The sequence below is a fragment of the Tauraco erythrolophus genome, chromosome 22 (assembly GCF_009769465.1).
Source record: "Tauraco erythrolophus isolate bTauEry1 chromosome 22, bTauEry1.pri, whole genome shotgun sequence".
In the NCBI taxonomy this organism is placed as follows: Eukaryota; Metazoa; Chordata; class Aves; order Musophagiformes; family Musophagidae; genus Tauraco; species Tauraco erythrolophus.
The window spans coordinates 7330820-7358245 of NC_141486.1; the positions used below are offsets into that span (position 1 = coordinate 7330820).

At 53.1% G+C, this 27426-nt stretch overlaps 3 protein-coding genes across 4 annotated transcripts in view; 1 reads left to right on the plus strand and 2 right to left on the minus strand.

Annotated features, from left to right (window-relative positions):
* Positions 1-297: 297 nt before the first annotated feature.
* UCK1 (uridine-cytidine kinase 1) lies at positions 298-5488 on the minus strand. 2 transcript variants are annotated; one of them, XM_086624935.1, is made up of 7 exons: positions 5402-5488; positions 4992-5151; positions 4048-4144; positions 3778-3920; positions 3586-3680; positions 2399-2447; positions 298-2011 (listed from the first exon to the last, which is right to left on the minus strand). In XM_086624935.1, the coding sequence occupies exons 1-7, from the start codon at positions 5486-5488 to the stop codon at positions 1824-1826; spliced, it is 819 nt and encodes a 272-aa protein (XP_086481061.1). In that variant the 3' UTR covers positions 298-1823. The 2 variants fall into 2 exon arrangements, with proteins under 2 accessions (XP_086481061.1, XP_086481060.1); XM_086624934.1 differs by having other exon boundaries at positions 298-2013; positions 2332-2447.
* On the plus strand, positions 5487-8100 carry PRRT1B (proline rich transmembrane protein 1B). The gene is made up of 4 exons (XM_086625450.1): positions 5487-5563; positions 6672-7044; positions 7209-7349; positions 7458-8100. Exons 1-4 carry the CDS (start codon positions 5487-5489, stop codon positions 7602-7604), a joined length of 738 nt encoding a protein of 245 aa, XP_086481576.1. The 3' UTR covers positions 7605-8100.
* A 3337-nt stretch (positions 8101-11437) lies between these two features.
* Positions 11438-27426, minus strand: part of RAPGEF1 (Rap guanine nucleotide exchange factor 1) — an 85834-nt gene continuing 69845 nt past the window's right edge. The window contains exons 13-26 of the mRNA XM_086625020.1: positions 26272-26364; positions 24545-24633; positions 23100-23211; positions 21418-21493; positions 18151-18235; positions 16734-16826; positions 16172-16357; positions 15943-16027; positions 15618-15712; positions 15082-15160; positions 14837-14938; positions 14311-14408; positions 13125-13253; positions 11438-12521 (exon numbers count right to left, since the gene is read on the minus strand). Of these exons, the coding sequence (XP_086481146.1) occupies positions 12371-12521; positions 13125-13253; positions 14311-14408; positions 14837-14938; positions 15082-15160; positions 15618-15712; positions 15943-16027; positions 16172-16357; positions 16734-16826; positions 18151-18235; positions 21418-21493; positions 23100-23211; positions 24545-24633; positions 26272-26364 (1473 nt within the window). The 3' untranslated portion in view covers positions 11438-12370. The remainder of the gene's footprint in view (positions 12522-13124; positions 13254-14310; positions 14409-14836; positions 14939-15081; positions 15161-15617; positions 15713-15942; positions 16028-16171; positions 16358-16733; positions 16827-18150; positions 18236-21417; positions 21494-23099; positions 23212-24544; positions 24634-26271; positions 26365-27426) is intronic.

Below are 27426 nucleotides of genomic sequence, written 5' to 3' on the forward strand. Positions count from 1 at the left end.
AACACCACAGTCATTCGGAGTGGGTTTAGTGACTGTTTTGCTCCCAGTTCAGTCAGCCCCGATAGCTAATGCTTCCCTGCAGTAGCTCATGCTCTAAGTCTGGCACCCTGAGCTAAACAGCACCCAGCAGCAGTCAGGAAATGAACTGCTTTCTCCTTGGCCCTACAGAAGTGTACAGCTGACCTGAGGAGATCACTACCAGGTTAACAAACCCTTACCAATTTCCAGTGTTGAAAAGACCCTAGGCATGGAAGTGCGGATTGCATTTTTTTTTTTAATTTTTTTTTTCCCCTCTAAAGCTTCAGCCATTATAGAGCTAAAGCTAACAATTCCGAGTTAAGGGGAGAAAGAACCATTGAGCATCTCCAGAAGTGTTCCCCTCTGTACCTCTGTGCTGGTGTAGTGCAAGTAACAAATACCTTTTACATAAAAATGGTCATTTCTGCTCACTGTTAGTTCATTTGTTTATTAGCCAAAGTAACACACCCACGACCAACACAGCCAGACCCTGGTTTTAGAAAACTATCAAATAGGAAAAAGTTCCTCTTAATAATATTTCACCCCCACCCTGTTTCTTAAAATTACACTGTTAAGTCCAGACTCAAGACGGGTATCACAAGGACATTTTCAAAGGCCCAACCAGCACTTCATTTCAGATTTTTTTTTTTTCCAGAAACTTCATGTTGCTACAGAATCACTTATCTGGGGTAAACCACAGAAACTGGGATGTCACTGTTTATACTTCCAGTCTCTTGTCTGCTCTTTTTAGAAAACCAGACATTCTTGAGTTTAAACTGCCTGAGTGCAAGGCAAGCACTCTGACCCTGATTGAGGGCAGAAGCATGTCCAGAGAGCTCTGTGCCATCAGAAGGAGGGTCTTGCCATTCACAGCTTTCCCCCTTGCTAATCTCATCACCCAGCTCTGGAAGTGGACGGATTCTGCCCAGCAGAATCTGCAACCAGCAGTACAGAAACGCCCTAAAAGACACTAATACTGACACAGCTGGGTTTCCGTTTCCGTGAGCAACTCAATCCAGCCGGAGCTCACACATTCAATCACCGTGGTAAAAAAGACTATTTGGGTACAAAAATTAATCATACCGTGTAGCAAGGTTCGGCAGCCTCAAAAGGAGCAAATTAGGAACCAGAACCATACAACTTCTTGGGCCTGTCCCTGTGATGAACTGCAAGTTCCCATTTGTCCCAGTCTCTGTTTCATCCCTATCTCAGTGAAAAGATTCCTCTAACAGGTCAATCCTGCCCTCATGTGCTACTACAGGCTAAAAAGGTGTCTGGCCAGCAGGAGAGCAGTGCCAGAACTGAAGGTGCCAACAAGGTGGAGAAGAGTAAAGCCTGCACCTGCTTGTGAAAATTAACAGGGTGTGAGCAAGTCTGAGATAAAGAGACTGTTTTTTCTTCTGAAAAAACAGGCAGATAATTTTCCTGCTAAGGAAGATCATCATCAGGGAAATAAGGTACCTTGCTAATCACCTGGTAGCGCTTAATTTTCAGCAGAGACTTCGGCATTAGATCTCATTTTGAAAAAAAAAAAAAATATAGGCAAGTAGCATTGTCTTTAACTGGTTCATCGAGTTAACATTGCAACTCCAGACATCACAGGGAGAAAAGGGAGCGGGTTTGGAGGGGAGAGGGGCAGTAGGCCAACTGCTTCCTCTCCCCTCTGTGAGAAGTTCCACACCAGTACTCCCTCCGCTGCTAGGATGATTTAAAGGGTACTTCACCAACCATTCTGTTGAAGTCCTTTCCCAAAGTTGTCTTCAGTGTTGGTCTGGACCTCAGGCAATCCCTCAGACGCTGACAGGTCAGTGTGGACGGCTGCTGGACTCCAGGTGGGAGCGTTTGCCGGCCGCCAGCACGCTGCTGCTCTCCGTTTGCTCAGGGAACGGGCGCTTGTAGCTCCGACCGTGGCCGTTCATCGCCCCTCGCTGCCACTTGCAGATGTCTCCATTTAAGATGTCTTGAATGTGCTGCACGATGAGGTTTATCGCAACTGTGGAGAGGAATGGGAAATACAGGGCACACAGGCTTTCTTGGCCGAGCTATCTAGAAAATGTGGAGCATTCAGCCCTGTTCAACTCAAGTTTTATCAACAAGCCCTTAAATGAAACTATGTCTGCCCTCTGCGTCGAGGTCAGACCTCAACAGAAACCAGCAGCTGAAACATCAGCTTTAACACTGGTGTCCTGCTCTGCATCTCCAATCACGTCACTTTTTCCAGCCCGCCGCAGGCTCTGAGCATCTCCCTCCCCTACAGCCCTCCAGCAAAACACCTTTCCTTAGAAGCACGCAAACAAAGCAGGGGTGTGCCATCGGCTCTTCCCAACCCCAAAGGTGGTCTCCCCAGAGAAATCAGGCAGAGAACTGAACTCCCTTTTACCCATGTTGTCAACTCCTCGGGGGATGATCACGTCTGCATACTTCTTTGTCTGCAAAACAGCAATGGTGGTGGAGACCATTAATGCAAAGTCAGCTTTATTCCAGGAAGAAGCTACCAAACACCAGAAAGGTGAGGGCAAAGACGGAGGGGTTTCTGTGCTCTGGGGCTGCAACTTAAAGCTCTTGGTCCTGGTAACACCTAAACGAATTGAGAAATCACACTAGCTAACGTGCACTGGATTTCAGGTCAGGGATTGTTCTTACTGCCCCTTTGCAGGGAGTCACCAGGTAGGAGCAGTAGGTCCCAGGTAGGAGCAGTAGGTCAAGCGTGGAGCACTTGCTTTTACACTTCTGAGGAGTGTGCTGCCTTCAAACGGGTCACCCGCGTCGAGGCTGAGGTCTGTTTGCCAAGAGCTGGTTCTAATCAGCATTTCACAAGCTGTTGCTAAATCTCTGCCCAGAGCCAAGGTACCAGCGTGCACGTGAAATTCCTTCCTGCCTATGGTGACGTTTTATTGATCTTCACCACCACAGAGCCCCTGCTTCCCCCCTGCCTACTTGTAAAAAAGGCTGATAAATTCAGCATTTCTAACGAGGACTTTTACAATCCCAGAATTGCTTTGATCTAGAGCAAGAGGCGCCTGAGCTGGCCTTTTCCATCTTATTTAATCCACATACAGGATTTTGTTCTCAAAGAGGTTTTTTTACAAGTTAATTTGATTAAGTGAACACCTAAATTGACTCTGCATTGTACAGCACAGCAAGCAAAGGCCATAATGGTCTGCCCCAGGTTTTCATGGGTGTTCCCTGTTGAGCATGAATCTGCTGGAAACCAAGCTCTTCTTTCTTCCTGCAAGCCTTAAGAATAAATGCAGAGTGGGAGTGTTTCAGGCAAAGGCACCCAGTCTAAAATAGCCACGGCAGTGAGAAACTGCACACAGCCTCCAAGGATTTTCATGGTGCTTTGCAACACAAGGGACCATCCAACCAAGTTCCTTAAACAAGCAGCTTGTAATGGTTAAATAGATGAGACAGCGCGGAGAGGAGAGCGTGGGACTCGTGAAATACAAGCATCAAAAGCCACCACTGCTGCCACCACAGTGCAGCTCATCCCCAAGCAACCCGGTTCCTTCTCTCCTCACCAAAAAAAAAAAACCCCACAGATCAAATCAGTGAAACATTTAGTACCGGTAAGCAGAACTCCTCAAAAGCAGGTTTGACGAAGGTGGTGTACTGGGTGAGGATCTGCTCAAGGTCCCTCCCACGTTTCATATCTCGCAGAACTGGGATGGAAAGATAAAACCCATGAGTCTTACCACACAGCCAAGGACGGATGAGGAACACCAGCCCGCTGATGCTGCCGTGACGGCAGAGCATTACCTCTGCGTGACAGCCGGACATCGGAATCTGTGTCGACAAAGAGCCGGAGATGGAACATGTCCCGAATGTCTTGATTGTAGAAAACCAGGATCCCCTCGAAGAGAACAACGTCAGCAGGATAGACCACCGTCGTCTCTGCCAGCCTGCCAGGAAAAACACCAGAGCACATTGCCAAATGGGTCTCGCACCACAGTCCAGCAGTCCGTCCCCAGGCCCAGCTGGGCACGTCCCCATACGCACCCGGAGACTTGGTGCAAAACCGAAACCCACCTAGAATGTGTCACGAAGTCGTATGTTGGCACCTCAACCGTTTTGCCCTCAACAATGTTTTTCAGGGTTGTATGCATCAAATCGTTGTCAAAAGCATCTGCAAGAGGAAGGTTTAAAGAGGAAGAAGTTCAGATGCTGCTGTATCAAGTGTTCTGCTCAGATTTTCTAGATCCAAAGGAAAAACCCTCTGTCCAGTATTACACCAGGAAAAGAGGAACTTGCAGCTTATTCTTTCCTACCAGCAGCAATTCAACACTCCCTGCCCAAACTGGAATTGCTATACTTTGTTACGGAGATGAGGGAGAGAGAATTTGCTGTTTATAACCAACTATAACACAATGAAATTAAGAACTCAAATGTGAAGTTGGTAATTGCATAATTTTACCAAACCACCTGGTAATTGTACAATTTTGCGCATTAGCCTGTTAGCTAAGAGTAATTTAGAAAACCTCAGACATCTTCAGTGCTTTCCAAGAGCATTATCTGCCCTGGTGAACCCACAGCAGGCTCCAGACCTCAGTCAAGGACAGATCATCGTCCCGTTTGCAATCCATAGCACTCCCTGAGCAAGGGAGCAGCTGTTTACGTGGACAAGAAGTATCAGGAAAGGATTCAGGGATCGAGGTGGTTTATTAAAGAGCCTCTCAATCGCCCAGAACAAGGAGGCAGAGCACCACGAAAGCCGGGATGCTCTCCAACCTCCAGCATCACTCTGCAAAGGTGCGCCAGAACAGTGGTTACCACCTGCAGCAGCGCAGCTTTTGTGACACCAATGTGTTCGCATAAAAGACAAACACGTTTTGGAGTGAGAAAGAGCATTTCTGTCATCCAACACTTCTCATTTTCCACAGGCCCTTTGCAGTAAACCCCGGCTGGTCTCCAACCTCCAACTCAGCCGTGTTAAAGCCCTGAACCAGCTGCAGGGCTCCGGGCGAGCCGCTCACCCGGGTGGTCGAAGTTGTACTGGCCCCTCAGCGCCTTGGCCTTCTGCTCGGCGGTCAGCACCTTGTAGAAGCTGTCCTGGCTGAGGATGAGGACCTTCCGCTGCCGCTGCTCCACCTCGTTCTGCCCCAGCAGCTCCATGATCTTCTCGCAGACTGTGGACTGAAGAGCAAGGACGGGGCTCAGGAGGAGCGGGAGCCCCCGGGCCCCCCACCGAGCAGCCGCGGCACGACCCACCCGCCCCCCGGCACCGGACCGGACCGGGGGAAGGCAGCCGCACTCGCCGCCGGCGCCCGAGCCCGCCCCGCCGCCTGCCCTGGGACGCCGCGACCGGCACCGGCGATGCCCCGACGGGCGCCGCGCAGCCCCCCCCGGGCAGCGCGCTCAGCCCCGCCGCGGGCCGGGGTCTCACCTTGCCGCTGGCGGTGCCGCCGCTGACGCCGATGAGGAAGGGTTTGGGGTGCGGACGCTCCGGCTCGGCGCTGCCGGCGGACGCCATGGCGGGGCTGCCGGGCGCGCTGCCGCCGGGGCTGATGGGAAATGTAGTCCGAGGGGCGGGGCGGAGAGAGACCACGTGACGGGGCGGGGCGGGGCCACGTGCGCCGAGCGCGTCCGGTCTCGGCCCCGCGGTGACGGGCGCCTATAGCTCGTATAGGCGCGTGTGCGTGCGCGCGGCAGGTACGTACGCGTGTGTGCACACGCGGCGGGGTGCGTGTGCGGAAGTGACGTGTGCGAAGAAACCTGGGAGCGTGCAGCGTGCGGACGTCGGGGCAGCCGAGCGCGCGGGCGCGTGTGCAAGGCGTGTAGTGCACGCGCGGAGCGCGCGGCCGCACGCGCAGACGTGCACGCGCACCTGCCCTGTGACGTGACGTGACGTGCCGCGCACGTTCTGCGCGCTTTAACACCCGCTTCGCCGCGGCGGGGCGGGGCCCTGCGGCGTGGGCGGGCGCCTCGCGCGTGGGAACGTGCCGCCAGCGAAACGGCGCCGAACCGCGCGTTTCCCCGCGCGGAAATTGTTCCGCCGCCCGCCGGTGCCCGCCGAGCCACGCGCGGGCGCTGCCAGCTGCGGCTCCGCGTCGCGTCCCGCCATGGGCCGGGGCGGGCGGGGCACGGCGGGCGCCCCTGGGTGCTGCCCGCGGGGTCCCGGCACGGGGGACCCGGCCCCGGGCCCGGCCCCGCTCCAACTCCCCCCACCCCGCCCCAGCCCGGGCGCGGCGCTGGCCCGCGCGGTGCCCTGGGCAAACAGCCGGTCAATGATTAACCCGCCCGGCCCCGCTCCCGTCCCGCCGGCGCTGAGCTCCCGGCCGCCGGCGCGGGGCCCGGGGGCCGCGGCGGGGCTGTAGCGGGGGGGTCGGGTCTCGAGCGTCCGGCAGGTGGGGACCCCCCGGGAACCGACGTGAGTGGGGACGGGGATGTGGGGGTGGCGCAGAGGACGAGGCTGGGCGGGGGAGGAGGGGCTTGGGGCTCCCGCGGTGGCACTGGCGTGGCAAAGGGTGTCCCTCCACCAGTGGAGACCCCGTGCCAGCCCCGAACTTGACCCTAATTACGGGGAGGACGGTTTGGGGGGGGGGGCGGGCCGGGGCTGTGCCGTGCCTGTCCCGTCCCTGCCCCACGCCGCTGCCGACCGTCGCTCGTGGGGTGGGGGCCCCGCGGGGCAACCCACGGCCTCCCTGTCCCCGCAGGTGTCTCCGCGGGATGGAGGGCGACGCACCGGCCGGGCCCCGGGGCCATGGCCCTGCAGCCGAGGGAGCGGAGCAGGGGGGCGGCAGTGGGGCGGCCGGGGGGCTGCCCAGCTCCAGCCCCCGCTGGGACCCCCGCACGGGCTGCGGGGACGGGCCCATGACGGTGGCGGCAGTCACCAACACGGCCTTCGAGGGGGACCCGCCACCCTACTCACCCCCGGACCCCAAGAGTGTTCACCTCTTCTACCCGCCGTTCCCGGCCGGCTTCTCCCAGCAAGCGCCTGTCGTCTACCAGCCGGGACCGGGACCAGGGCCGGGGCTGGGACCCTTCCCGCCCCAGGGTACCCCGCCTGCGCCCCTGCCCTACACCCCCGTACGTATCCCCCACCCTGACGTGGTCACTCATCGTCCCTCCTCCTGGGTTTGTGGGGTCCCGAGCAGCGCCTTGAGCAATGCTCGAGCACCACAGCCAGGGAGTGGGGGGCACAAGGGGGGATCGTGCAGGTCTAACCACCCCGCTCCTCCGCTGTGTTGCAGTGTGACGGGCAGCCAGGCACGGGACCATTGCCCACCGGCCACGGGCAGCGCCTGCCCAAGGACTACATGGTGGAGTCGGTGCTGGTGACTGTCTTCTGCTGCCTGCTGACCGGGGTCATCGCCCTCATCTACTCCCATGAGGTACGGACCGCCCAGTCCTGATTTACACTGAACCCACCTGGTGCCTTGAATCCCCCCTCCCAGTGCTGTGGGTCCATTCTAACTTCTCCCTTTCTCCTCCTGTGCCAGACCCGGGCTGCACTCGGCCGCGGGGACATGGTCCAAGCGAACATGGCATCCAAAAAGGCCCAGTTGCTGGTCCTCTTCAGCCTCCTCTTTGGGTTGTTCGCCTCCGTCAGCTGGGTCATCTACGTCCTGGTGGTCCTGTACTTATGACAGTGCCCCGAGCCCCACGGACACATGTGCCAGGGGCTCCTTGCGGCTCACCACAGCGCGGGGGGGGCACGGGCACATGGAGCAGTCGCAGCCCCTGCATGGTATCGCCAGAGCTGCCATGGGAAATGAGTGACCACCAAGCATTATTAGGGCTGAGGGGCAGCGTCTGTCCTTCCTGGTGGGGTGAGGAGCCGCTCCGGAGCCACCCGTGCCTTCGCCCGCTCAGTCTCAGCCCCGTGAACCACAGCATGGCAGGAGGAACCCAGACCGAAGTGATGCCAGTGCTGTATCCCGCTGGAAACAGCTCTGGGCAAGGATCCGTGTCAGAACGGTGGCACCATGTACAGGATCAGGCTCTGCTGTGGGATGTTGAATCCCATTACCAGGGATTGTCGCTTGGAGATGCGAAACGGGACTCTGTCGCAGGGGGAGCGTCTTGTGGAGCTGGGGCTGGAGACGGAGCAAACGGCCAAGGTGTAGCAGAGAGGCCAAGGTGGCCAAGGTGGCCAAGCTCCGCCGGCAGCTGCTGCTCTGGGCCTGCGAGAAACCCCCACCGGTAATTAATAAGTGAGAAGATGTGAACCCATGGATTTAGATTCTACGGTAATTCTGCGCAAATACACGCACACGCTGTCTCGCCACCTTCTTGCTGCTTCCAGGTTAAAATAAAATACAGGTTAAAATAGAACACAGCTGTAGCCAAAGCTGCTGTTTTCTGCGGGCACCAAGGACCTTCCCCCGCCCCATTTGTCCCCCACAGAATTCAGGGCAAGTTCTCCTGTAATCAGTCAAATCAGGGTTTCCTCCCAAAGCAGGCGGATGCCAGTGCTGGCAGCCCAAGCCAGACCTCAGGGAGACCCTGGGTAAGGGGAGCCTGGACGGGGCCGTGCTGGGGACGCAGCAGCTCCAGGTCGGAGGGTGCCACTCACAGAGCTGTGGTGGCCACGGGGAAGGGGAGGATGAGCCACTGGGTCTTCCGAAGGCTGCTCGGATGAGCCGAGCTCCAGCTCCGAAATGCACAGCCACGCTTGGGTCTGCCTCCCGCGGGGCTGTGACCGACCCCGCAGCCCCCTCACTGGGACACGGCACCGCGGTCCAGCCCCAGTGAGCTGGTGGCATGTGCTCGGTCAGTGTCTGGGCATCCTCCTTCCGTGCTGGCTGATGCCGAGTATTTCCAGAGGAATTTTGAACCCCGTCCAGGACTGAAATAGCGCAGGAGCGTGCTGGGCCGCCCAGGCTGCCGCGGGGGTTATTTATAGCCCTCGGCCGCCCGGCACGCAGCCGCTGCATGGGCTGGGCTGTGGCTGGGCACACGCCTGCCAACATGTGTTTTGGGGAGCAGAACCCCCCCAAGATGGGGGACATCAGTGCCTGGAGGAAGGTGACAGGAATGGATATTCCCCCCCCCCCAAGTGTAGGGCTTGTACTGGGGTGAGACCATCACACTGGGAGGTATGGAAGAGATTTATAGGGGAAAAATAAACGGGAAAAGGGCCAAGGGCAGAGGAAAACCCCGAGGGGCACATGAGAAAACACGAGGCCACACCAGTGCCAGGAGTGGATTCGATTGTCACTTTAATCCACAAACTGCTGCATGCACTGTAAACAGGATCATCAGGCGGGTTCGTTATCGGTGTTTATTTGTCTGTCATATAAAAGTTACAGGTCCGAAATGTTCGCAGGAAGATGCCACCATCAGGACTGGGTTAGTGGTAAATGTATAATACAACCGAGAGCTGGGGGGGGCGGGGGGAGGCCCAGGAGCGGGGCAGGGGGCTGGTGACAGGGGACATCGCTTCTCCCCCCTCCCTGCCCCGCACGGAGAGGGGACTGAGACCCCGTCCCTCCCCCCAAAAGAGAGGTGATGGCCTTGAGGATGCTGCTGCAAGACACACGGACACGCTCACGGCTGGTCTTGCAGAGGGCTGGTGGTCTGGGCTTCTGCTCCCCAGGGGTGCTGCTCCTGGAGAGAGGGGGTCTCTGGTCAGCAAACCTGGAGCAGCTCTGGGTGAGGAGACCCTTCTTTAGGGTCCCTCCAGCCCTGCGAGCCCGGCCCGAGGTCGGGACATGAGCCAGGAGCCGCCGTCAGAACATCCCACCTGGCTGGGGATGGCCGCAGGGCGAGGGGGAGAAGCAGGGGAGGAAAACGGGGGGCTCGGCCCCACCGCGCCAGACCAGGCGCTGTGGCCACAGAGCCCTCCCATCCCACCGCCGCGGGCTGAGCCTCCGGCTTTTGGGGGGCTGGCGGAGGTCGGGGAGCAAGACCCCCACCCTGGTGCCAAGAGGGCTCATGGTTTCAAGCGCAGGGGAGAACTTGGAAACAGCGTCCACTCGCTGGCAAGCCCGGCAGGGCTGAAGAGAAGGTGCACCCGCCCTGTCCCTCCATGTCATCGAGCCCCAGCCACGGACACTGCACCCCCCGGCCCCGGCACGGGGACAGCGGAGCGACGGGCTGTGGGTTTAGTGCCACCACCACACACGACACTCCTCGGAACAGCCTGTGCCGCAGCACCCACAGCGCACCGTCCGAGGGAGGTGTGCGGAGCCTGCCGGGGGGAAGCCTGTGCCAGACACGGGGTGTATTTGCCTTTTCACAGTCTCATCATGTCGTTTTTTTCAAAAAAATCTTACTTACAAAGGAAAAGCCAAGCATCACTTTCTGCGTGGAAGGCTGGGAAGCCTTTGGGGATTGCAAAGCCCCAGCCAGACAAGACACACGGCTCCAATGTCCTTAGTGCCATAAAAATAAACCATTTTTGAAGTATTCTGGCTCAGAGGCGTGTTTCCGTGCAGGAAGATCCCCGCTCTGCCCACTCTGGGGTTGCATGAACCGGTGTCGGACCCCTTGCCCTCCTCCCCGAGAAGCTGCCCTCGTGCAGGGGGGTCTCTCTGCGCTTCAGCGTTTGGCCACTGTGCAAATATTGTGCCCAAATCTTCAGGAAAATAATCGAGCTGGGTACAATCCCATGAACGGGACGATGCTGCTGTCGCTCCCTCCCGCTGCCGCGTGCAGGCAGCCAGCTAAGCCTTGGCAATCTGTTTGCAGAAGGAAGTGCTCGCAACTGTGATTCACCCAGAATAAACAGAGAGGCTTTAGCAAACACAGGGGTGCTACTGAGAAATAAGGATGCTCTGCGAAACACCTCGACTGTATTCCTTGTGAGCTGCTCTAAAACCGCAGGATTTTGTCGGACAGAACTCTGTAAAACCTGTGACCACACGACATGGTGCAGAAAAAGGCCTCGCAAGGCTGCTAAAACCTACAGCGTACGCTCAAACCCACGATCCACACTGTAAACCATCGGGGGAGGACAGAGAGGAGGGATGTGAAATGGCCCGGCTGGGGCTGCACGGGGGAGAACACTCCGGGTGGGACACAGAGAGGGGACAGAGGGGCTGAATAAGGCACACCAAACAGACTGGGCTTAATGCTGGGTGTGTGGGAAATGAGACCCCTCCCTTGCTCTTCCATGCCGGGCTGCCCCTGCCCTCCTGGCTCCGGCACGGAGGGACTGGGGACGGGGACCTGCTGGGGCTCCTGCCAAAGCGTGATCACAAAGCACAGCACCAAGGGTCAGCCAGATGGAGACCCCCCCAAAAAAACCATTTGGCAACAGTGCGAGGAGAGAGGAGCGGGGTGGAGCGAACGGGGCTACTCGGCCAGGCTCAGGGCTCCTTCCCAGTTCCCATTGCCAGAAACAGACCCCTTGGCTCCTTCGCCCAGTTTCTGCACCTGCTCCACAGGCAGCGCCCATGCGGCTGCCCCGAGCCTCCTTTCTTCCAGCACTTGGAACAACACGGTCACTGGTATGAATTTTATACATACTGGTTTGGACTTTTTTTTTTTCCCCCCCTATAAACCCATTGGTATTCAGACATGCATCAAAAAAAGCCCCAATGGATTCTAAATACTAATATTTACAGTCTCATATACTACAGCATTTACTGTGCAAAAGCTAGTACCATCGCTAAACGATACGGGTTCACAGGACCAGGGAACCGCAGTACCTCGGGGAGTCAGCGTCTCCAGGGTCTGGAGGAATTTCTGTTTCTTAAATAACGAGATCTGAGAGGAGGAGGGGGATACGACGACTGGAGATGGTGGGTCCCTGCCCACATTTTCAGTGCCTTTTCTGTATCTACGACCGGTGCCTTCCTCCCATGAAGAAGGCGTGAGAGATCTGGGGTACACTGAAGACCCCTGTAAACACAAGCAGCTCTCTGAAAGCGGAGCTCCTCTGGCAGGCAGCGGGAGACTCTTCCATCCTCATCTCCTAGGGATGAACACGTTTCGAGGTGGCATTGCAGGGGAGACTCAAACCCACGGCTTCCACAGCTGCTGCCTGCTGAACACCACTCCGGAGACAAGTCTGTGGGTGCTGAGCTCGTGCTGACCCTCCTTCGCGGATGAAAGTAAAACCCCGGGTATTCCCGGATGCAATCGGCCAGCAAACCAGTAACGCACTGGCATGGGACCCTCCTTCCACAAAGCTCTCTCCCTGGGTTTAAAGCTGATTCATGGCACAGAGGGATGGGAGGAGGAGGGCGAGTGCAGCGAGCACCGGCTGATCTCTGCCCTTCGCGGCTGACCCGCGCGCTCGCTTCTCGCCTGCTGCGAGAGCCCGGCGTTCGCACGCCCAGGGACCGCTGCCAGCTGGGAGGGAGGGTGCCTCATCCAGTAACAGGTACAAACATTGAACTCCAGTCTCATAGCTGCCCTCGGCGCGTCTGCGGAGCAATTCTCCTCGCTCGCACAACCCCTCCTCCTAGGTTTTCTCTTCTCGGTCTGTTTTCCGCCTCGTAATGTTCCGAGGTTTGATTTTGAGTGACAGTTCCCACAGGGCCTCCTCAGCCAGGTGGTCGCTGAAATCGTTGAAGAACGACACTATGTCGTCGTTTCTTTTGATGTCGTAATGTCTGGAAAACCACAGAGTAGGGTGGCAGTTAAACACGGGGCCACCTGGGGACCTCTCCCAACTTCGAGCCACCCCTGTCCTGCTCTAAGGGGCATGGAGCACTGCAGTTTGGGTCCAATACTCCTGACTGTGGTCAGTATTTTTATGACACGGAAAAGGGGAAAAACCATCATGTCCATGGCTGAACTGGGAAAAAAAAAGACCCTATCACACTGAAATCAGCAGTTAGAACTGGTGCCTCTGCTGCAAGACAGCATTCTAGGAAACCCTACATGACCTAGAGAACATAGAAACCAGCAACAGCAAAACCTGGAGGAAAAACTGTTGCGTGAAAGAGAGTAGGAACACTTTATGGCACTGGATCTCAAAACTATTAAGGAAAAAACGCCTTCACAACTTTGTAGTCGTACCTAACCTAAGAGGGAAGGACACTGTGACCCCAGCCCTGTTGTTCCCAGGTCTCCTTACACCTCCATCACAATGCTTTAACTTTAGACTCCCTTCCCCATCCACAGGGGCTCCTGTGTCCCAGCACAACCCCCCCCCCAATCCCCACTGTGGTGCCCTCAAAGCCAGCTCTGACCCCCCTGGTTCCTGCACTTACACTTGTTGGAAGCACCTCATGCTGTCCAGGATGTTAAACTGCTGCCAGCGCTTGGAAAAGTTCACTTTGCTTTCGATGTAATCAGGGTTTCCCAGATGAACAAAGGTCAGGTCCTGCAGAATAAGGCCTCTGAAAGGGAGAAAGGGGCAGCAGGGCAAGGAGTAGGCAAACAAGAACGGAGGTTAGTCACACAGGGCAGGCCAGCCAGGCAACAGGCAGCCACAGGTGACCTAACGGCCTCCGCTGCTGCCACCATCAGCACTGCAACTTGGAAGCAGAGGGAAATGTCTCCCTGGCAGCAGATCCAAAGGCATTCAGATGCCCACCATGTACAGTGAGGAGCTCTGTGGCGATGCACTTATGGCCTCACTAAGGGCGCTGAGGTTGCTCTTTCACCCTCCATGGAAAGGAGGACCTGGCTGGAAGGTCACAGTGGGAAATTCCTTCCAGTTTTATGCAAGAGGGTTTCCCTCACGTTGAGGTTTTGCCAGCAAGGGGGTCTGTGCTCCCTTCTTCCCTCTGTCTCCTTGGCTCAGCCATATCTCTGCACAGTCCTGTCGTGGTCCCCTGCCAGATGAGATGCCATGTACCTGTGCAACCTCTTCCTACAGAATTCTTTCCATGGAAGAAAGCAAGACCAGGAGAAGCTCTACTGGTATAAACCCAGAACAAATCTGCTATCTGGATCAGAAGACCCCTACAGAGAAGGACAATGGCTTCAACCTTTCATCTAGAAACAGGACGAAGCAGCATGTTTGACAGGGCAGACTCCTTATTTACCAGCTCTTGCAGTCAGCAGAACCAGAGCTGTTGCAGAGGAGCAAACAGCAGCTTGAAGCTGTGGGATCCATTGTACTTCATGGGAAAATATGTCTTTCTGCACACAGACTCCAAAGAAATTATAGTTAAAAAGCATCAATGAAAGATCCAGGCACTTGATCTTTCCTTTGCCATGGTCAATTCATAAAAGCCTTCTTTACAAAAAGATAGCTGCCACCCTGCCTTCCTGTGCTACAGGGCAAACTGTTCCAGAGAGGGCATGTGGGTCGATGTGGCACATTACCATCTTAACCTAGAGGCAGGGCAAAAGGCAAGTGCTGAGCTGGGCAGAAGCTGCTGAGAAATCCTTGATGGAACCATTTGAATGTGCAGAAGTAGCGGCAGAGGAAACAACCACCCAACTCACAGGTAAGGTATGCAGGGAGGCTCCACATCAGCCAGAGCTGCTCGGTAGGCGCGGAAGGACGAGGAGCTGTCGATCAGTGTGCAGTACTCGGCCAGGCCCTGGCACAACACAAAGCCCACAGTGACACCACTGCTGCAAACCCATTTCTTTTGCAACCTCTCCCCAGAGAGCCACGTGGGCCAGGGAGCTAATGCCTCCTGCAAACACCTCCTACTGATTTACTCAGCGCGACCCCAAGTGTGTATCCATAGAGCCTCACTGCCTTCAGCCTCACCAAGCCTTCAATCTGCAAGGAGGAGGAGGAGGAGACTGTTCTCACCCATGACTGCGCTGGTACTCCTGCAGCTGTCAGAATGCCCAGCCACGCTGCAGGCTTCCAGCACTGTGGCATTATACCCACTGCAGAGCAGTTATCAGCCATCCCTCCACCCTGGGACGTTGCTGAGCTGTTAAAACCCCCCAGCTGTTTCATACCATAACCAGTTATCTTCTTCCCCTGAAGATGACAGCTCTCGCTGCTCCTCACCTCTGAGGTTTGTTTCTGCCACTCCAGCCTTCGGATGGGTGCAGAATCCAGTGCGGAAAGTATGGCCAGATAGGAATTAAAATTATTCAGCTTTCGTAAGTGCTGTGAAGAGGGAGAACATACCAGTTACTCTAGAGATCCGAGAAGCCTTCTAGCATCAAACAGCTCTATCAACCTCAAGGTCCGACTCCCCTACTCCTTTAAGGAGCAGTGTGTGTGATTCACAGCAAGAATCAAGCTGATACCTTCATAATCTTTATAAATTTAAGGAGCAGCCTCTCTCGGTCTTGGGCTTTCTCTTGTAGCATAATGATTGAACGGACCCTGGAAGAACAGACAGAAAAAAAACCCCACTGAAGCAGATGTCAGATTTCTTGTTTCATTTACAGAACTGCTAACTAACAAGGATGGATCAACAATACTGAAAAGTTCATGGCACTTCCAACTTATATGGAGCACTCTAATTCACAACAAAAAATAATTTCAAGGATGACCACAATAAGTCTTCACAGAGTGCATTTATTTGCAAGGAGAATGTTTGTTTGAAGGGGCCAATGGTACTGACACTGATTCCTCCAGGTTACTGTGCCCTCCTGATTTTCTTTCTCTTGTGATCTGGGGTCTTTGATGAGTGCCCTGCATCTACTTCCTGGCTAAAAATATAAGTTCTCCCACTTGTAACAAGGGAACCCAACTCTGCGAGGAATATTTCGAACATCTATCTGTAGGGCACTGGAGGTTAAGCACAGTTCAGGGCCATGGTTGCTCTTGAACTCCTTACCAGTAGGACATGTTATTAAAGTGCTCTGTGAACTGTGTCAGGTTGGGGCTCTTCTCTTCGTTTTGCTCCTTTGCCCACAGCAGAACTTCTGGGATCTGCCGAGGAAGAAGAGGAAAGGGGTGGGAAAATACCACACATTAAAATGGGATTTCTGCTTCGAGATTCCCAGTCGCAGGCTGTGTTCACAGCCATTTGCTGACACAAGTTCAGCTGTCTCCTGCAACGCAACAGGTGTGCTTGGAGAGCCGGCAGGGAATACCAGAGATGGCAGAGGGTACATGTTTGAATCCTCCCCACCGCCCTTACCCCATCCTTGTCTCTGTACCTCAATTTTATAGAAGAGTTCAGCGTCTAGGAGGGTCAGCTGCTCGGCTATTTCATGACTGTGGAAATCATGCAGGGTCCCTGGCCTGCAGGAAACAAGGATGAAGTATAAAGGTTAAGAAAGCGTGACCTGTTTTTTTCCCTTTCTTATATTTTGGACTGAGAAAACTGTTGTGTCCAGAAGAAAGAGATGCCCTGGCTCTCAAAGGGCCAAGGGCATCTTTCCTTACCTGGCTGCCACCCCACGGGCTGCAAGAGGTTTGATGGAATTGGCATAGCTCAGCATTTTCTTCTGATCCACTTTATCAAGGATATTCTTGCGTAACACTCTGGCAAGGCTCAGCTCGCCGTTGCAGACCAGCCGGAAGACCAGGTCCATCAGCAGCTTGAGAATTTCGTCTGTCAACTCCACTAAGCTGAGAGAAAGATGGAAAACCCAGGGAAGGCATCAGAGCCGTGACTCTGACTGAGCTACAGAGTTTGTATCCGTACCCAGTCTTGTCACTCTTTACTACAAGCAGAAACAAGTGACTGAAATTCCTCCTCTTCCCAGCTCCTACTTACAGATTCCCCTTTTACTGGCTATTTGAAAATCACTGACCCAGTTAGGACACACTGAGAACCCGCTCTTTCCACCAAGAGGGTCCAGCACTACGGGTGTCTTGCTGGTCAGGGTAGGGGATTTCAGCTGTCATCAAAGATCAGGTTTAAAAACTACATCTTCGTAACTGCCAGACTTCTGTATTGCTACTGACCCACATCTCCCATCCCAAAACGAAGAAGGCAACTCACCACAGCTCATCCACCACTCTCACCAGCACGAAGAAGGTGTTCTTACTGACTCGCTTCTTAAACGTGTCTGGGAAGTGGCAAAACTTCTCATATGTTGGTTGCAAATTAAAGAATCAACTCGGTGTGGTCGGACGAGCATTAGAGGAACATTAGAACAGCTCACTATTCTGTCTTGACTGAAACTGGTGTTCCATCTCCAGGAGATAAGGAACACCGATATGGCTCTAATTAACATGGTATTAAGCTGCTACCAGCTGCAGGTAGTAGGGGTGTGAGGAGGTACTTACACCTCACAGAACTGATGCTAGAAGAGCAGATGTACCCTGAAACTGTTCTCTCTAAGGTGGAATTTAATGAGCAGCACTCGTCTACTGTGATCTCCCCCACTGGTCTGTGACATCTGGTCTTATAACAGATCTCAGATGTCACCTCTACCTTCCTTACTGCAAGGAGAATGGCGGCAGGGGAGCCAGCACAGATTTAAAAAGCTTCTGCCAGGTGGACAAATGGGAAGAGAAAAAGGTTTTCAGTAAGTCAGGTATTGACAAGGGCCTGCAGCAATGCCCCAGCCAGTATTTTCACTGACAACCACTCTGCAGTGAGATTTGCTGTGTCCTTGGCTGAGCTGATCCCAGCAGGAGCAAGGGGAGCAGTGGCTCTGCTGCAGATGGCAGTGACGAGCTGCGACACAGGACAGGGTGACGTCACGCTCCCTTTGACGTGCGTGTACAGGACCAAAGCCCACGAGGTCTTTGCACTGCCTGAACCGAGACACTGACCCACTCAGCTGACAGCGAAAGGAGCCACAGGAACAGAGCCAAGGGGAAGGAACTGCAGGCAGGGTGCTCCACAAGAAGCCTTCTCCATACTCTGTCAGAAATGCTAATGCTCACCCTGCCACGCAGGGGCCCTCGCCTCGTTAGCAGTTACAAGCTCATTTCAGAACTGGGAGGCTAAGAGGACATTATCTTCTGTGCTGCATTTCTTGTAACAAGAGAGAGAAGAGGTCTTGACCATTTAAGTCATCTCTAGCATTAAAGTACATCTGCCCAAGCAGGCAATCCCTCCGGAAGGCAGGAGGCAGCACGATCCCCATTCTAGAAATGAGACATCCCAGACAAACCACCAACTCCCCAGTGACATGCAGAAAATCTGAACTGCTCTTCTGCCCTGCCAGGGCTCACAGGGGACTACTCTCTGGTCCAGCACTCCACACTGCCTGGACCTGCCCAGCAGCATTTCCCATTTGCAGGGCGCAGAGCTGAAGGAAGTCCTGCCTGGGACAGCTCCAGGGCAAGCACGTTACTGACCACGTTGTCAGCAGGCTTTTGACCGAACAACTCGCCAGCTCCCTCCACGATGACTGCTCGTCTCTGATTCCTGGTGGGGCTGAACTGCCACTCATGCAAAAGGATATCTGTACTGCAGCTTCTTGATGAGCTCTTCAGGAGTAATAAACGTCCTGTACGTAGTCAGAAAGGCTTCACAGTAGAGCACCAGATCTACAGAGAAAGACAAGAAAGGCTCAGTCAACTCCACTTTCAGAAAAAGGAAGCTTCTTGTAAGGTCAAATCCAGTCTTATAGGAAGGGGTCATGGACAGACTTGGACATGAGCGGACTTTACAGCAATGCTGTGCTGGTGTTTATTACCAGCAGATGGACCCTGCGGCACAAGAGCAGCAGTGAAACCGCCCTGTCCCCACGGCCGGCTCCAGCTCGCAGCACTCGGGCTCGCTGCTTCGCTTATGCGACCACCAAAGGGGTCAGTGAAAAACACCTGCTCATGGGACAGGAACTTCCAATAGTTTTTTCACGGAAAAATGTGGTTTAGACATTGGGGATACTTTAAAAAGAAGATCTGATGGTGAGAGGTGGGTGCCTGTTCTCTGTCTTTACTGCTTAGGCAGCACAAAGCCCTGCAGAAAGACATGGTCACTCCCTCCTGATGAGGAACACACGTGTTTCGACATGATGACATGGTGCTGTGGACTCTCTGCCCTTGCTGTGTTCCAGGAAATCTGCCCAGGACAGTGTAAATATAAGATTATTTTCAGCCAAAAGAAGAGTAAATTGCACTGCAAAGACTGACACTGCCACGACCATGACCCTGCCACAACAGAGACGCCGATGCGGTGCACGCAGACAGCTTTTGTTTATCAGTCTGCAGCAGCACGTGCTACAGGCCCCAGAATCGCAAAGGCTTTGGCCATCACCATGGGCATGAGGAAGGGAATTTGGAAAAGCAGGAACCACAAATGGGAAAGAAGTTTTCAGCTCAAGACTGCAGTACCCTCATGGTCTTGGGCAAGACTTGGTCACTGCGGACAGCAGCAGTCAAAACAGAAAGTTATTAGCCCGGGTACAAAACCGGGCAGTGCTGCAGCAGCGTGTGTGGTGGGACGGCGCACAGCCCCTGCCCAGTGTGCTGCAACCCTGGAGATGGGGAGAAAAAGCTTCTGCCATGCCTGCCCAGGCTGGGCTGTACACGTAAAGGTTGCTTCAGCCAGGACAGGGATCACCCTGCACCCATGTGCTACAACACCCATCCATCGCACGCGGAGGGTGGGACAGAGCAGGGCACCTGCAGCGTTTCTCTTCGCAGGAGCCTCATGGAAATGCTGCTTCCTCCTGCTCTTAAATCAGAGAGTGCCGCTGCCTTTTGTTAAATAAAGTCAGACACAAGCTCTAAAGCCGGCGGCTGGGTGGTCATGTCAGGGGTGAGTCCCAGGCCTCGGCCGGCTGTAATCCTGCATCACAGCACGCGCGCGTGGCTGTGAGCTCTTAACTGACCATGGATTTTATTCCTAAAGACCACAAGTCTCTCTTTATCCCTTACTCCATTTAGCTCTTTGAAAAAACTCAAATGGACAAGAAGCATCATGCAACAGGGCGTGGAGTTCCATTTATTCTGGGTTCCCATCTGCCCAAAAGGCAACGTGAGGTAATACAGCTGGTCTGCTCTGGCACTCGAAGCTGCCAAGAAATTCATCTTTAAAGGAAAGCCTCTTAACTATACCCCTCTGTGCCGTTTGGCTGATTGATTTACAAGCCCTGAATTCTTCTCATTGTAAGCTTAATTCATTAACCCTCTCAGCCACCCAAACACTGGGTTAGCATAGCACAAATTCCTCCGTGCTCTGTTCAGCTCAGTGGCTTGGCAGAGCCCACGAGGCTGAGCTTTGGGACTATTCTGAGAAACATACCGTGCAGAGCTCCCTCCACCCAGCTGTTCTCCCTGTCCATGCCGCTGTGCAGTTAAAATCCTGCTCTAGTTTCCCCTAGTCTTGAGAGATTGTCCATGGCTTTCACCCCAGTGCTTGCAGCACCCTCAGAGCTCCCCATTCATAAGCTGATGGGATGTCTCACACACATCCCTTGACCAAGTGGCTGTCTTTAAACAGCAACAGCAGGGAACTTCTCACAGTGTGATGCTTGTTCTGGAGAACAGGAGTTAATCAGAGCTTCTCTATTCCAGTTTCAGCGCTTTTATAAGGGGTATTTCCATCACCTCTTTTTTCAAAAATATATATCTAATATATATCTAATAAATATATATTTCTAACTTTGGTCCTTTCTGCCTGGATTCGATGCCTGACGTAAAGAGGGAAACATAGGTGTCAGGGGAAGGATTTTCTTGCCAGCTGAATGGTGCTGGTAAGTAATTGCAAACACCTTATGCTACAGTAAAACCCTGCCATTTAAAAATGCACATGAAAGATATCTCCCCTTTGACTACCAGACCTCTAAAATACGAGTGCTGAGTGGTTCAGCGGGTTAGGGCATTTTGCCTTGCATCCCAGGAGATAAGGAGATCAATTCTGTTTAAGGCCATCAGAACAAATGTGTTTGGCAGGTTCAAAATCACTCTCTGGAAAGATTGGAAAGGCTGTCTTTGCCACAGGTCTTGGAAAGAAGCTGCTTCGTGTGGGTGGTGACTCAGTTTGGAGAGATAAAGTGGGGTTTTAATAAATCTATAGCTAAGGGCACTCAGCCTCGCTTTTCCTCCCCACATCTCCTTTCTTGTACTATGGATTCCCTCCCTGAACTGGTCTAGGTGGCTACCAGCATAGAAGTGGTACTGAGCGGGACTAGAAAGTGACATAGTAAGTTGAAAATAAGGAGTGTCAGTAGACCAGCACCTGGACAACTTGCTTGATGCCCACAGGTACTGCACTGGACCCAAATCAACATCGCTCCTCTCTAACTTTAATGCAACAGTCACTCCAGCAACTCCTACATTACCACTGCCCTAAAGTTCAATGGGCAAGGAGCACCTCTGAAAACAGGATCAGTCACACCTGCACTTGCAGAAGGCAGGTGTGGAGACACCAACACAGCCCTGTCACCAACACCACTGGTGCACCTCGCCTGCCAGATCTAGGCAAGGGCTACAAGGAGTTAATACCATCCTTGCTGCTAAACTGAATGAACAGGCGCTTATCCAGCTTACCTCTGTTTCACCAAAGATAAGCACAATCCCACCCGCAACTCAAGGATCATGAAGGCAGTCCCGTCCACCCGGGCCCAGCTGCCTGCAGCCCCATCGTGACTGTGCACGCTACAGAGATGCAGAAGACAAAGACGCAGAAGACAAAGACGCAGAAGACAAAGATGCAGAAGACAAGCAGCGAAATGTCATGTCGGGCTGCGATCCTCAGCTCTGTTTTGGTGCATCCACTGTACCTTTCCTGTCGGTCTCTGTTGCATGCACTAACAAAATGTCTCCGGATCCACCACGAACATCTGGCCCATCATCTCCCTGCAAGGAGAACAGAAACACGTTAGGCATGGCCCAAGCTCCCTTTGGCCTGGTTTACCATCTCTGGGGTTCAAACTCCCAGCAACAACTGGCAGAGTACGTGATGTTCCTGGCACCGCTCACAGCGCAAGCTGGGACATGGTCTTCAGTGCTGGGCTAATCCGGGAATTTGAATAAAGCACTTGGTGTCCCAGATGAAGATCTGGGCTGATCCTCACTTGGGGTCTCTTGACTCCTTAAGGTCAGGCTGTGAAGCTCAGTGAAAGCTGAACCTTCTGTCCACAGAAGAACGAACAGAAATGTTCCAGACTCCCAAATGCTCCCAGAAGACCATTAACACTGAGCAGTAACACTGTGAACTGTCTCAAAGTGCGGGATCACGTACCACAGGGGCTGTGGGGTGAGAGGTCAGGCATTCAACTTGCATGTTCCTGGAACATCAAAACCTAGCAAGTTAATTCCCTGATCTGGAACTATTTGGCTGGAGGTCACCTGAAGCGATCTAATAAGCAGGAGCAGAAAACAGCCCCACTAACTGCTTGCCCCCTGCCTTACGACTCTCTAAACATGCAACTCACAACTGAAAATATGCAAAAAACTGATCTATCACTCAGCCAGCGGTTCCCTCACTGCAAGAAATGGCTCGCAGTGGCAGGTCTATACTGTTTCCAACATGTATACCGTAAAGAGAAGAAAGACAAAAGAAGTGAAGGGTTGACACGGATCTGCTAGTCTCGAATGTTCAGAAATCACTGATTTTTAATTGTTTTTGAAAGGAAATATTCCTGCAGAGGAGACTGGAGTCATGCCTGACTTCCCTTGGCAATACCTTTGTCATTTCCATATGCAAAACACTGAAAAAAACATGGATTATGGCCACAGAGAAGCTATGTCTAAAAAGCAAATTTTTCAGGTGACCCTCCGGCAAGAGTCATGAAATACTACTTAAAGAATGAGTAACAGCTTCTCACTCTCTCCTGCGTGTCTCGGCTGACCAAAGAACACTCCTGAAGTGCCAGTAAATGATACATGCTCTCTGTTTTTCAGACAAGTCCTCTGACAGTCTGAAAGCTTCAGAAGCCTGCATATTCCCTCAAGCTGCGTGTCCAAGACAGCTTCGTTCAAGAGCACAGCGAGTGCACCCAAGGCTAGAAACAAAGCCATTTCTCAAACACAGAAACAGCGGCTTTGGCAGCTCTTCCACATCAGTAATGTAACGTCCTGCTCGGGAAATCCGCTAAACCTGCCTTCGGACTGAAAGGCCAACACCGTAAACCTGCACCTGGATCCACCGTGCTCAGGCTCTCAGGTGCTTCATTCAGACTGCAGCAGGCTGAAGAGGTGGGAAAGAGCAGACTGGGAAAAGGGCACAAGATGAGCTGATTTTTAGAGAGACATCTCACATTTTGTTAAACCCCCACTCAGTGCTGATGCTCCCTGCCTGTACTAGCATCTCACACTTTCACAACATAAAGCTGCAAACCACTTCTGCTGCAACCTAGTTTTTCCTATCAAGTAAAAGCTGATGCCTCACTTGTGCACACAGGGAATCGGATTTCGATACGGTACAAACCAGAGTACGAAAGCAAACCCTGAATGCACCTACCTCTTGCTTCAGCGTTAACCTAGCCATAATTTCACTGTGGTCGATAAGGGACAGCTCATCTACCTCTTCCTCCAACTGTGACGATTCCAAAGCATCTGGTGACTGCTGCTGCCTGTTAAAAAAAAGGCAAACACCCGTCAGTGTCATTGCCCATCCAGGGGCAGAGATGCTGGGTCCACTTGAGTTCTCATTGTACAAACCTTCATTAAATGACAGTAAGTACACAGACGGTCTGGAGGTAAATCTTCTGCAAACAAGCCCAAATGTCTAGCTCTAATTCTGCTGCTTTGTGCATCTCTTGAAAGAGAGGAAGATGAACCTTCAGGACCTGGACACTTGTCTGCCTGCATTTCTGGCAGACAGGATTTTACTGTGCCCTGCCTAAGTACACACTTCCATGTCTCCTTAATCCACCACATTTTGAGTGCACACAGATCTAAGCCCTTCCTCAAACGTATAGAGACTGAGCACACTCTACAGGTATATATCTTAGCCAGCTCATGACCCGTTGTACTGCTACACGGCGGGATGACAGCCTCCTCTTCTGCAGGAAGACAGAGCAGAAAGCTCTGATTGCTTTTTTGGTGTACATCCATAACTCTAGTATTCCTGCCCCCAAAGGCTGCTACTTTCGTGTCTGGACACATGCTCTCTGTGCCTGTATTCCTAAAAAACCAAACGAACGTACACATGTTCTTTATAACCCTTCCCAGGCACAGGTGAAAATGCCGTGCATCAGTCTGTACTTTCAGCAGACAGTGAGCTCTGCAGAGCGCTCTTGCATTGTCTCCTTCACTGCAGGGATTAAAACCCTCAAACCAGCTGCAGGAAAATGGGGGAGGGAAGTTGACTGTCACACACGAAACAATGCTGTTCTCTATTTTTGCTTTAGAAACGCAATTGAAGAGCAATTTCAAGCAGCAGGGAAGCACTTGCTCCACTCCTCCTGAAGCCCATCTGTTACAGCCTGCACCTCTTCATTTACCCAGACAAATGTAAGAGCATTAGACGGGACAGAAAGCCTCCTGCTTCGGGGCCCCAGCCTGCCTCTAACTAGCAGGGGTAAGAAGAAATTCCCCTCTGGAAGACTATTTCCCAACAGTGATACATTCTTTTTTTTGCACATTTCCCTGGAAGCTGGAGGGAGCAGCCAGTGCCAATGACAGGACTGCCAACTAGATGGACTCAGGATGGCTAACACAGGCCACATTAACCCCTGCAGGCTCGCTGAGTTAAGTAAAGACATCTTGCCGGGATCATCCTTGTTCAGCAGGATCCCTCCGCTCACCAGCTGTGCAAAAAAAGTGGGCTTAAAGTTTAGAGAACATCGAGAAGGTTGAAGGCAGAACAGGCAGCCCCAAGGTCGGTCTGGCAGAGCGCAGGGTTAACGGGGTGTTGGGCTCTGTACCCTTTGAGGATGGGAGGACCAGGGGAGTCAGGCTCACCTCTCAGCACCATCTTTGCCTTCCTTCCCCATGGCACTGCTGTTTGAAGTGGAGTCTTTGGAGTGGCCGTCTTTGACAGAGGGAGATTCCTGCAAAGAGAAGTTGTTCGTTATTCCATGGGGTCCTACACCACAACTAGCCTTTCATTTTCAGTCTGACTGCCTCTAAATGGCCCTTTACTGTAAATTCCTACAGAGCGGTTAAAGATTGATGCAAGTTAATGCCAAATGCCAGGAAAACACAGAAGTTAATTAGACAGGAAATTTGGGACCATCTCTAGAGACTAGTGTAATTAGTACTGTTTGCTTTTAACATTGTGAAATGATGCTGAAAGTTACAACACAAGTCAGCTGTTGTCTTGGATTTTAACCCTCTCACAACTCTTTTTTTAGCTCCAGCCCTTACTGTTGAAATATATTTGCCTTCTGCTTTTGTCAAAAAGGACATAGCCGGCTCTAAGCTCTCCAATTTCAGTTCCCCTCCCCTCCTAGTCCCCAAAACCAGCCTGTCTTGGGGGGTGGATGCACACCGCCGTTCCTACCTCCCTTCTCTCCCATCAGAAGAAGTTACACAATGATGCAACGTTTCCACTCACAGTTCATGGCTGTGGAAACGAGGCTAATACAAAAACGCAGAATCATCTGAACCCGCAACGTGGAACAGCAGGTAGAGAGCTCAAAGCAAAGATACAGCATTTTAAATTAGCCATTTCTCAAGGAGAAAAATACCCATGAATAGCAAATGGGAATATTCATCTAACAGTGTTGGAGTTCAGAATTATTTAACGTCACGCAGACTGAAACTTGGAAATTCAGCCTACTGAGCAGACAGGACTGAAACCACCTACACACTATCCATTCAGCCTGGAAAACACACTGGTGAGCTTAGGTTTCTTGGTGTCTGCAGAATTTTTCCAGACAGTATCTGTAAAGCCCTTTGCTTCCAAGTTGAGAACCAGCTCGCAGCTGCCCACGAGGATGAGCCTGCCTAGATGTGTCTCCTGAAGGGAAGTGATGGGAGCTCTATCTCTTGCCTTATTTAACACCAGCACGGATAAAAGGTCTCGGAAAGCACATCTCCTACAGGATGTCTCCAAGATGAGGGCAGGCAAAAAGACTGTCACAGAGTTCTGCCCGTGTTTCCTATGACCCAACAGGAAGACAGTACCTCCCTGCAATGGAAAACGCCCTGTCTCCTCTAGGAATTATCTAAGATAGGAGGCTCAAGTAAAGGAAGAAACAGCGTGCGATTACAATGCTAAATCAATCACCTACTTTGTAGCCAAATGGTGAAGGAAAAAAAAATTTAGAGCACAAGGCTTTCTGTATTAAAAAAGGGAAGCCAAAGCAGTTACAAGAACAGACACGGCCCCAGGACAGCACTGGTCAAGGTGCAGCTTTCTGGAAGGGAATCTCACAGAAGCAGATCCAAACAGACAGCGAAGCACAAAGGAAAGAGCGTGGCAGGAAAAGCCGTCCCTACCTCCTGCCAGGGCTCACCGCGACCCCGAAAGCACCGCCTGCTTCGGGACCGGGAGGCCACCCAAGCCTGGAAGCCAGGAGCGGGCAAGCAGAGGGACTGCCAGCCAGGGAGCCAGGGCAGCAGGATGGACACGAGAGCTCCACAGTGTGCAGAAGAGGCCGGTGCCAAGCGCGTCAGCCCCAGCGTGAGCTCAGCATGCACCAGGCAGCCCCTTCCCAGTGTCCGGCCCTCTCCAGGTTACTTACTCCTTCAGAGCGAGGGAGTTCCCCGTTGCTCTGGCCAGAGGAATACAGATTGACATATTCACCCTCACCAGCCTCCTCACTGGCATTTTCACTCTAAGGGAGACAGGATGAAAGGAAATGTGTGATGCTGCCTTCCACCAGCACTTAATGTTGATGAGAACGTGCCCACAGGCTGGGAGAAGTGCTCTTGGCAGCTGCTGTCACCTAATTGGGAGCCCTTCCTCCAGCACAGCGGCCAACACCGGTCACCGAGGCTGTACCTTCCTGGAGGGAACTACTTTCTGGTTCTCAAGGACTATCCCGAAGGCCCTGAGCTACAGCAGGACAGCAGCAGGCACTGCTTTCCAAGAGCTGCCACGGACTCCATGTGCGACTGTGAAGGTGCAACATGCACGTGAGGACTTCAAGCTTACAGAAGCTGAGCGTTCAGAGCTGGACACACAAGCGCCTGTCCTACCCGTGCTGCACTCCTGCTCCTAAACACAGACCAGTCCTGCAGCACAGGGGGTACTGAATCTATCTCCCAAACTACGCTACAAGCACAGGCTAGAGCCATCGCGCCACATTAAACCAAACTGGAGGGCTTCTGGGCTGTAACAAGGACCTAATGCAAGGAAGATGCCACAGCAAGGTCAGGTCCAAAGTGTGAAAACCTCATCATTTACTCTGCAATCCACGTGTCTCTTCCAAACTTTGTGAAGAAGCAGCACTAGCTCGCACTGTACTGACAGCTCTAATTCCATCAACTCCAGGCTTTGTAGCAAACAAAAGAGGTGTTTAAAAAAGTCGTTATAATGCACAAACCTGCCAAGCGATCTGCAAAACTGATCTGGGACCCTAAGCTAGCAGTGCCGTATCAGTGTGAGTCTAACTTCAGCAGCCCGTGACGTTCTGCAGCAGCGTGCCCAGCCAGCCCGCGCGCAGCTGGAGCTGCTGGAGAGCGGAAAGAGCAGGAGACTGGAGAGAGCAATGGGTTTATGTACAGGAGAGACAGAGCTGGATGCCACCCACTGCTCCTGGGGCTCACCAGTGACTTGGGAGGGAGCAGGGCAGCGCTCATCAAACCCTGCCATGGCAGCAACTGCAGGATGCCAACTGCTGTTAGAAGCAGCCAACCTCACAAAACACTCCTTTACCTTCCTCAGCTTTGTATTA

Coding starts and splice junctions, on each gene's coding strand:
- PRRT1B (XM_086625450.1), top strand. CDS start 5,487: ATGGCGGGGCTGCCGGGCGCGCTGCCGCCGGGGCTGATGGGAAATGTA. Junction 5,564..6,671: donor GCGGGGCGGAGAGAGACCAC/GTGACGGGGCGG, acceptor CTGTCCCCGCAG/GTGTCTCCGCGGGATGGAGG. Junction 7,045..7,208: donor CGCCCCTGCCCTACACCCCC/GTACGTATCCCC, acceptor GCTGTGTTGCAG/TGTGACGGGCAGCCAGGCAC.
- UCK1 (XM_086624934.1), bottom strand. CDS start 5,488: ATGGCGTCCGCCGGCAGCGCCGAGCCGGAGCGTCCGCACCCCAAACCC. Junction 5,152..5,401: donor GCGGCACCGCCAGCGGCAAG/GTGAGACCCCGG, acceptor CTTGCTCTTCAG/TCCACAGTCTGCGAGAAGAT. Junction 4,145..4,991: donor GTACAACTTCGACCACCCGG/GTGAGCGGCTCG, acceptor TTCCTCTTGCAG/ATGCTTTTGACAACGATTTG.